General features: G+C 43.9%; 2 protein-coding genes across 8 annotated transcripts in view; both read right to left on the bottom strand.

Moving 5' to 3' along the window:
- Positions 1–1,336: 1,336 nt before the first annotated feature.
- ARMH2 (armadillo like helical domain containing 2) lies at positions 1,337–4,991 on the bottom strand. Its single transcript, XM_045800503.2, has 2 exons — positions 3,662–4,991; positions 1,337–1,836 (listed from the first exon to the last, which is right to left on the bottom strand). The coding sequence occupies exons 1-2, from the start codon at positions 3,927–3,929 to the stop codon at positions 1,409–1,411; spliced, it is 696 nt and encodes a 231-aa protein (XP_045656459.2). The 5' UTR covers positions 3,930–4,991; the 3' UTR covers positions 1,337–1,408.
- A 2,368-nt stretch (positions 4,992–7,359) lies between these two features.
- RIPOR2 (RHO family interacting cell polarization regulator 2) overlaps positions 7,360–9,612 on the bottom strand; it is a 214,151-nt gene continuing 211,898 nt past the window's right edge. For 5 of the 7 annotated variants that reach the window (XM_045800496.2, XM_045800494.2, XM_045800497.2 and 2 more), the window contains one exon: positions 7,360–9,341. In XM_045800496.2, coding sequence (XP_045656452.2) covers positions 9,238–9,341 — 104 coding nt within the window. In that variant the 3' untranslated portion in view covers positions 7,360–9,237. The remainder of the gene's footprint in view (positions 9,342–9,612) is intronic. The other 2 variants (XM_045800502.2, XM_045800495.2) reach the window with 1 other exon arrangement.

The following is a 9,612-nucleotide window of genomic DNA, read 5'->3' as shown; positions in this document are numbered from 1 at the left end:
TTCCTGAGAGAGGAAGAGGAGGGCACGTGGGCACGAGCAAGGGGCAGGGTTAGAACCCTAAGTCCTAATGTGTCATATTAAGAAGTAAAAGGAAAAATCCCTAAAAAATAAATAAAAAAAAGAATTAGCAATGTATAAGGGGCACCTGGGTGGCTGGGGACTGCTAATTCTCTGTCAGAGGCCTTGCATTATTTGACTTTTTAAATCATGTTCGTGTATTACTTTGAAATACATTAAAATTTTATTTAAAAGGCATTTTTTAAAAAAGTAATTTCTGACCATGACTCAGTCTCTAAATGGGACTTCTGATTTCCAACCCTGAATCTACCACCATAAATGGGATTCTAGTTTGAAGAACTGCGTTCACAAAACCCACCACGGGTGAGGACACGCGGTTGCTCAGCAGAACACAGCTTGGCCTGGTTGAAGGTCTGAGAACACTTCCCCCGAGATGCCCGTGAACCCACGCGGTGGGTTCACATTCCCCTGCGCGTTCCCGCAACGAACACGAGCGAGGATCCCAGAACGACAGCACCTGCTTGATAGGCTCTCGGGGAAAGTTGGAAGCGTCAGGTTGAAGCACAGCTCAGTCTAAGCCAGTTTGCGACAGATGAAAGTACAGAAGTCAACGTACGATGGCTACACGAGCGTAGCTGGAGAGAACAGGTGCACATCCCTCAGGCACTTGCGATAAATACTGCTTTTTGCAATAAAGCTTTTTATGAGACTGGGGAACACAGAAGTGCAGGTTTTCTGTTACGCATCCCCTAGCAGATTCAATAAGGAGAGCGCATATCTTTGTAGGAAAACCCAAGAGCCTACCTTCAGGCTGTGTGGGTGGTGGAACTCATGGCACCCCATCTCCGTCCAGAGCTCGATCAGGGGAGTTGAGGGCTGCTTTTCTGGAGTATTAATCCACCCGAACTTCCAGGCGGCCCGACATACAACAAGATCCTGTCCTGGTGGCCAGAAGACCCTCCCAGCCAAAGGCGTGGCAGCGGGAGGGCGGGCGCCAAAATCGTTAGGGCTGAAAGGGTACAGGTGGGGTAATGGTGTCCTCTACAAGGGGTGGCTGTGGGGTGGGTTAGGATTTGGCATTCCTAGGTGCCTTGGCTAAATGTCACCTAATAACCCCAAACATACCATTGTTCCTAACAGTTATATAAACAACTCATCTTCCAACGAATCCCCATTCTATGGACTTAATTTTTATGGAGTCATTTTAAACAGCGGTGCTTTTCATACATTTGGTTATTTCAGTAACGGTGAGGATTTATGTAGAATTTCTTAACTACCTTAAAGAAAACACCAAAGAAAACTATCGACTTTTTTTTTTTTAATTTATTTCCGTTTTCCAGGCTAATGCATTGGGATAGACAGCTGCGTCAGGGAGCTGCTTTCAGAGAAATCAACTCCTGTGAAAACCGATGAGGAAATACAGAACCTCTGCGAAATTCTCGGGCCACCCAGACCAATTCTCATTCGCCAGTATTTGCAAGTGGTATTTCAGGGGATGGCAGTCTTTCAGCTCCTTTATGCAAGACAAGTTATTGCATGTCATGACAGACAGAACGTAACAAGTCCAAAATTTCACGAGGAGGCTGCTGTTTATTTCACTTTTGATGGTAGAGTCGAGTTTGTCTTCAAAAATCTCGGTGAGGATAGGAATCAGCTTCAAGTGTTTGGCTCTCCTCTGGCTGACGGGGTTCAAGTAACACCAACACGCTACACTCTGCAGCAGCAAGACCTTGGCCTTCGGGGGCATCTCGTGATCTTTCAACAAGTGAGCTGCTTCTTTCATGTACTCGGCTGCGAATTTCCCAGCAGTCGGTCCTCCTGGAAAACAAGCGTTTGCATTTCAGAAGCATCTGGTGTATCTAGAAGTTAGCACGTTTGAGGGCTGATGCAGCCATATCCTCTCTGGGGTACACTGACACTTTGACTCCTCTGAATTTTCCATTTTTTTCTCCCCCTGGTGTGCTGCCGTGAACATGGAAAGGTGTGCTGATAAGCAAAAAATAGGCAAAGCGCTGGAAATTCCCTGCCTGCCCCAGTCTCCCCCCTTGTTCCTCTTTATTCGAGCACCCAGGAGTCAGATTATCTCAAGGGAATAAAACCGGTGGTGGTCCCTCATGACCTTATTCCTGATTCTCTGTCTTCAGTACTTGAAAAATACCAGAGTATTAGAGCAAACAAAAAGAAAACCCAGACGCTGCCCTGCAAAGCCAGCAGGGTCTGACTGACGAGAGAGAGGTTTTCTATGCGCTCCCATCGCCATCCCGTTCGCTCTGATTTCTCATCTCTCAGCCCAACTCTTGCAGATCGGGGACCAACGTGACCTTGCAAGATGTCCTTGCTTTGGTTACTTACCCAACTGTGGTCCTCGATGCTACTTTCATCATACACCTGAACCCCAGATTTCCCTCGTTCAAATCTCAAACCCCAAGAAGGTATAGCCGAGACAACATGGGATGGAGACTATTTAGACAGTGACAAGCAGCTGGCATGGTTGGCCAGACTCTGGAGCTGTGACCCAGCTTGGATTTCTCTTACTGGTGCTACCACGGTCCCACAGGCCCAAGCATATTCTAGCCAATGTTAAAGCTTCTGCTGAAGCCTGGGCATAAGCCCTTCCCTGCTCCCCACTAGTATAACTAAGGCTACGTAACATCAAGTTAAGGAATTCTGACCCCTTTATAAGTAGCTAGCTCTTCCCTCAAATAGTGAATAAAGCTAAACAGGAGACTGACCTTCTCCCGCCGTGGGTGCCGTTTCCCCTCCTTCACACAGGAGTCTCCTGTCTTCCTTCTAGCTCTATGCCAGTGTTTCTCACCCACTCTGGCCCCTAGGGCCCCTTGGTCCTTGAAAACCGTAAATGTTTTCTCTCATGGACACTATTTGAAAAATGTAGTCTGTCAAACTCCATCTAGGTACCTCATTTTCCTATTAAAAAAGAGATCAGTCTCTCTCTGATACTTAGCTGCAGCCAGAGCTTCAAATCAAGAGACGTGTTGTTGAAGATTATCTATAAAATTTCGTTGTATATCCTGAAATTTCTTAGGAAAAAAAAAGTGGAGTGAGTTTAAACCTGACGATCACTAGAGTGGTGTGAGCTGAAGCAGAGTGCCACTGAACTTTCTGGCCAAATATACATTAACAGCTGCTTTTCACTGACGTACTGCCTGTCTTTCCTGGCTGGTGTTTTAATAGCATTAAGCTCTTAGTGAGTTTTCTAAGGTAGTTTCTGCGTGATGCATTTTTACAAGATAAAAAAATAAGATATCGAGTGGTTTTACTCTGTGTTGAGATCATATTACCGGGTTGGAGTTACATCGACTCAGTATAGATTCTTTGATTTTTTTTTACATAATAATGAGAACTTCGTTAGGCAATTTCGGTATATATGTTTTTAACTAACAAAAGTGGGAAAATTCTTCACCATTTATTTGGTGGACTCATTCTTTCAAAACATGAGATCCTTGAGGAGAAAAAGATTGGTAAGTGTCTTGGGTCGTACAAAGACAAAGAACTAAAGATTTAGGCAAAGGAAATGTCACTGGCATCTTAAGAGCAGAGCTCTGAAAAACCACTAACTTACTGTGTTATAATAAGCAAAAAGGTTTCGGGAGAGCTACGCTAGGCCAGCTGGTTAAATCCGTACCTGTGAAGGCCAGCAGTCCGATTCTGTGGGCAGCTTGAGCCCTCTTCTCAATGGCTAGAGATTCGTTCTTCAATAAATGGCCAAGCACCACGATTTTTTCTTTGTGAAAAATACTCTCAGCCGAAGAGGTATCTTCTTCCTCCTTCTTCTTCGTGAAAAAGTGCTTCACAGTGACATTCCAGAATTTCCGCAGGCGTCGATACAGCCCCACAAAATAGTGGTAAACCTGCATCCAGCACTGTACATAATAAACACGGGTCTTAGCCATCGTGTGAAAGGGGCCTGTGGTGGGTCAGTGATGCTTCTCTGCCAGCAGCAGCCCAAGTTCAGAGTCAAGAGCTCCGGAACGCATCACTTAGCAACACTGGAGAATGGGATACACAAAGCAGGGCGAAGCAGGGATGCCTTGATTCTTCAGGGCGGCTTCGAAGGCGGGCTACGATTTCAGCTAAAGCTAGTTCACTTTCACTTCTCGGGTGTGTAGCATCTCAGCCGAGACCCAGCTGGCTTCTCCTCGCACACGAGGCTCACTCCTGCCTTTGCACCTCTGCTTGGGCAGCGGCTGCTAGGAGCTGGCCGGTCCACTTTGCTTATTCCGACACGGACTGAACCTCCTTCCGGATTATGCCTGTTCTGTTTGTCACGTAATCAGACTTTTTCTCCACATCACCGATGTCCTGTATTGATCCTATTTTGCTGAGAAATAGAAGCAGGTAAAAGGGTGCTTGCACGGGTGTCTTTGTAGCGCCCCCCCCCGCCCCCGGCTCCAGCTGTCCGGCTGTTATGGGCGCCCCTCGCCCCGTTCTGGGAGGTCGCTCTACAGCTCTTCTTTTGCCTTAACTAATTTTCCATCACGACTGGATAATTTGCATCACCAACAAGCATGCTGTACTTGTTCTCATTGAAAAAAAAACACCACCACTTTCTTGACCTCATATAACCCTCCACCAAGTTATTGCTGCTCCCCTTTATACAAACACTCTTCAAAGAGTTGCCATACTCACCGTTTCAAATGTTCTTCCATCCTCTCTTGGGTGTACTCCACGGGGAGATTTCAAACCCATTGCTGGTCAGCATCACTGATGACCTTCTCTGCTGAACCCAATTCTCAGTCTTCAGCATTTGACACTTTCTCCTCGAAACACTTTTTTTGCCTAAGTTCTAAGCTGTCATACCTGATTTTTCTTCTGCTTGCCACCTTCCATTTTCCTTTGCTGGTTACACCTCTTTATGACTTCTAAATATTGGAGTGTCCCAAGGCTCGGGCCTTGTAGCTCTTCTTTGTTTCAATCTATACTTCCTAGATAAAACAAACCACTCCACGGCTTTCGGTACCAACCACATGCTGAAGACTCCCAATAATATATATATATATATATATATATATATACACACACACACACACACACATATACACACACATATATATTTTATACATTTATATTTTAAATATATATTATATATTATTTATATATTATTATTATTTATAAATATATATAATATATATTTAAATGTATATTTTAAATATTTAATTTTTAAGAATCTCTACCCCCATTGGGGCGCCTGGGTAGCGCAGTGGTTGGGCGACTGCCTTCGGCTCAGGGCGTGATCCCAGCGTTCTGGGTTCGAGCCCCACATCAGGCTCCTCCGCTGGGAGCCTGCTTCTTCCTCTCCCACTCCCCCTGCTTGTGTTCCCTCTCTCGCTGGTTGTCTCTCTCTGTCAAATAAATAAATAAAATCTTTAAAAAAAAATTAAAAAAAAGAATCTCTACCCCCAACGTGGGGCTCAAACTCACAACCCTGAGATCAAGAGTCACATGCTCTACCAACTGAGCCAGCCAGGTGCACTCCCCCCCTCATTTTATTTTTAACTGGATTCTCACCCGAACTCCAAACACATTCAGTCGCCAACTTGATAGCCACCCATTTGGATTCTAAGAGGCTTCTCAAATATAACATGTCCAAATCAGAATTCCTGGTCTTCCTCTCTAAGCCTGCTGCTGCTCCCTTTTTCTATCTTGGAAGATGGCACCCCATCCTTCCAGTTGTTCAGGTTGAAATTTTTGGATTCATCCTTGGCTTTTATCTATCTCCCATTTCAGTTCCAGCTTATCAACAAGGCTCTACTTGCAAAGTCGAAATTTGGACCCCCTGTCCAAATTTGGGATCTTCGGCCAAGTGTACGTGCCTTCAAATATATCAAAGTATGGAAGCTCAAGAGGAAAGGGGTCGTGTGGCTACTGTTCTACATTAAAAGAGCCTGAAGAGACATGACAATTAAACATGTAGTCCGTCATCGGAACCCTGTATCCATGCCTGTGTGTGTGCACGTATGTAAGCACGTGTGTTTACTCTATCAAGGGTAGTAGTGGGACAGCTGGGCAAACGTAGACATGCGTTGCCCAGGATGGTAGCCGCAGGTGGCTTGGAGCACTTGAAATGTGACTAGTCTGAATTGATATGTGCCGTAAGTGTAAACTACATACTGGGTTTCGAAGATTTAGTGTGAAAAAAAAGAATGCAAAGTATCATATTGCTAATTTTTGTATTGATTGCAAGTTGAAATATTTTGGATATATTAGGTTAAATTAAAAATATATTACTAAAGTTAACATCCCTTATTCTTTGTCCTTTTAAAAATGTGGTTACTAGGAAAGAAAATCTAAAACCCCAAGCATGGCTCCTTCTCAAGGCCTTCGTGCTTATTGTTACCTCTGCTTGGAATGTTCTTCCCGGAGATATCCACATGGTTCACTCCATCAGTTCCTCACATCATTGCTCAAATGTAATTTTCTGTCGGGCCTTCCCTGACCACTCTCTTCCAACTTGTGACCTTTGCCCTGTCACTTGTCTCATCCCCAGCCTTGTACAATTACGATTGCCTTCCGTGTCTTCTTGTCTCCCTTAGCCAGAAGATGAGCTCTGTGAGGGCAGAGCTTTTTATGCCTTTCGTGTTTTCTCCACCGCTGCTCTGCAGTGTGAAGAACAGTCGCAGGCACACACCTTATTCACAGTAAGTGTGCAAAAAAATTACTTGTTGCATAAATGAGAAATTAGAGATCTAGTTTTTAGCAAACACACAAATTATACTTAGAAATTTCTCAAAATCAAGGTAGTATTTATTTAATAAGAGGTATTGTCTCTGGGAAAATTTCAGGGATGAAGATCTTTATTTTTCTGACTAATTTGTTTTTCAGATATAGAGAGAAGTGCTCGTACTTTCTCCTGAATGCGGTTTACAATTTTACTTTACAATTTTGTGAAGTAAGGAAAGCAATTCAGTTAAATGCTATAGTAATGAACCTTACAGGAAAAAATCTTTTTCTGCTGATTCAGTAAAAGCAATCACTGGTATTTAAAGTCAGTCGGTGAATACTTACACTCACAGCTGAATGCGAGGGGTCCATCTGTGACGATGCTGGTGGGGTACGGGCTGGGAACGCACACAAATAAATGCTCTTTTCATCCGCAGGGGTTCACAGTCTCTGCTCACAGATAACGCAATTCTGAAACACAGCTCTTTTTTCTCCCATTAGCTTTACAACAAATCTGAGAGGGTAATATTACTACCGTCATTTGTAAGTGAAGGAATTTTAAGATAAGGATAAATTCAGGTTGAGAATGAGAGGTACTAGTTGTAGAAACACCAGCTTAAGGAGAGCATGGGAAAAACATAGAGCAGACTCTGCACGTGAGACTAATAATTCAAAAATAATTTTTATTTTAACTTACATGATTGAAACAGTGATGGATACAAATGCCACAAAACTAAAAGCACCCCCTTTGAGCAAAAATAAAATGCAGAAATGAATAAAAAAGATAATGGAATTACTCATGCAGTATTAAAAAAATTTGGAAAAAAAAACCCAACAAACCAAACAAAAAACTCTGTAACATTTGTGATCTGACTTTCTATAAAAAGAATCATTGCAACCATTTAACATAGACTATAGACCATACATACTAACCAGACTGTACAATGTACCTTTAAAATGAAGGATATATGCATATATATAATATTTATAAATATACAAATATATATACACATTATAACTTCACAGTTGAAAGAATTATTTGCCAGGAAGCCTGGCAAACAATGTTTACTTTTTTTTTTTTTTTAAACTTTAAGTAGGCTCCACGCCCAGTGCGGGGCTCGAACTCATGACTCTGAGATCGAGTCACACATTCTACCAACTGAGCCAGCCAGGCACCCCAACAATTTTTACTTTAAAATGGAATACGAGTTGTTTTTAAAGGTCTTGCTAAAATGTAAATATTTAAAACGACACTTAAATGATATTTTCTACAAACACATCCAGAAGACAGTTGGTACTCCACAGTTTAAATAACATCCACACACATTATTTGGAGACCTTGGCATATCCGATCTTGTATACTCTTAAGAGGAAGAAAAGCTATTGAGTGGTCTTGTCATTTATTTAGTGGACTTGGTACCCTGATAGGGAAGCAATAAGGGAAGCTGTTATTTTAGCGATTTGGCCAAGAGATCCCACCCAGTGATGAATGATTTCTCCGGGGGCAGTAACGGTCCCTCGGGGCATTCACTTCTTCCTAACCTCATGGTAACTCCTGTAGAAGCAAGGACCCCTTGGAATGTCCTTCTGCTCCCACCCCATTAAGAGGCCTCCAACTTCCACGCTCTCCTACTTCAAAGAGCATCACAGCTTTCTGAATCCATGACTTTCGGTTTGGATTTGTCGTAGCAGCAAAGTATCTCTATTGTAAAAGTATAAGAAATGGCTCTTGCGTAGAAAAGCTTAACCTTTGAATGTGTTGTTCTAAAGAGCACGGGTACAATCTTAATAAGATAGCTCTTATGCATCCACCTGTCTTTTGACCACGCAAACACGCTTCTGGGATTTTCAGGATGGAGAAAAGAAACAAAAGAAGTAGTGGAGGCTTGAGGAAAATGAAATTAAAAGGAAAATTAAACTCTTACAATGTGTCATTTTACCAAGTTCTGCAGGCAAACTTTTATTTGAAGAAATTCTTTTTTGTGCTTTGCATCAAGGTGAGATTGGGGAGCGAACGGGGCCACGCAACCCTGAGAACACGACGGAGAAAAACTGCAAGGCATAGGGTAGTCGTCAAAGCATCACGTGACTATTTGAGGCTTACAGACCTTCCAAAAAAGTACAGAGATGGCTGTTTTAAATTCCACACATGTGAGAGAAGATGGACTGTTTTACTAAGGACTGTCGGACGCAATCGACAGTGTCACCGACAGTGACACACGGCCCAATTCTATCGGCCGAGGGAAAAGTAGCTGCGTCCTGTGAAACTGGATTTGGAACGCCGTCTCTAACACGCTGACTTTCCAGACACCTCAGCGAGGCTGCGGGTGCTGAGCCTTCAGCTCAGTCCCGGGACCGCCTTGATGAGCAGGGCCGGGCGGCGAGGTCGTCAGAAAGCCGTGGCGACTTCAGTCGCGTGGCGCCCTCCAACGTTAACACAGTCTCGAGGAAATTTGTCCAGCTGCTCGTACGCCAGCCGCCCGTCTTCCCCTGCACACAGAACACGAAACCAACAGCGGTCGGAACGTGGCTGTCCACTCGTCACTCGGGACAACAGCGCCAGTCTGGGAGCGGGTCGCTGTAGTTCGCTGATGGTAACTTCAGGGAAGGAGAGCCTCTCCCGAGATTCTTAATTATCTTGTTTTCTAGGTAACGTTTGAACAACCAAGAACTTTCTTTATATGTTTTTCTTTTTTTAAAGATTTTATTTATTTGAGAGAGAGAGAGAGAGCACAAGCAGGGGGAGTGAAGGGGAGAAGCAGACTCCCCGCTGAGCAGGGAGCCCCACGTGGGGCTCGATCCCAGGACCCTGAGATCACGACCTGAGCTGAAGGCAGACGCTTCACCGACTGAGCCACCCAGGCGCCCTGGGAGCAACATTTATATGACTCTGAGCGTTCAAGCGAAGTAACTGTG

Source organism: Ursus americanus, chromosome 32 (assembly GCF_024610735.1).
Source record: "Ursus americanus isolate L20-20 chromosome 32, mUrsAme1.1.p, whole genome shotgun sequence".
In the NCBI taxonomy this organism is placed as follows: domain Eukaryota; kingdom Metazoa; phylum Chordata; class Mammalia; order Carnivora; family Ursidae; genus Ursus; species Ursus americanus.
The sequence above is the reverse complement of the archived record's forward strand: the minus strand, read 5'-3'. Positions and strand labels throughout refer to the sequence as shown.

Coding starts and splice junctions, on each gene's coding strand:
- ARMH2 (XM_045800503.2), bottom strand. CDS start 3,929: ATGGCTAAGACCCGTGTTTATTATGTACAGTGCTGGATGCAGGTTTAC. Junction 1,837..3,661: donor CGGACTGCTGGCCTTCACAG/GTACGGATTTAA, acceptor CTTGTTTTCCAG/GAGGACCGACTGCTGGGAAA.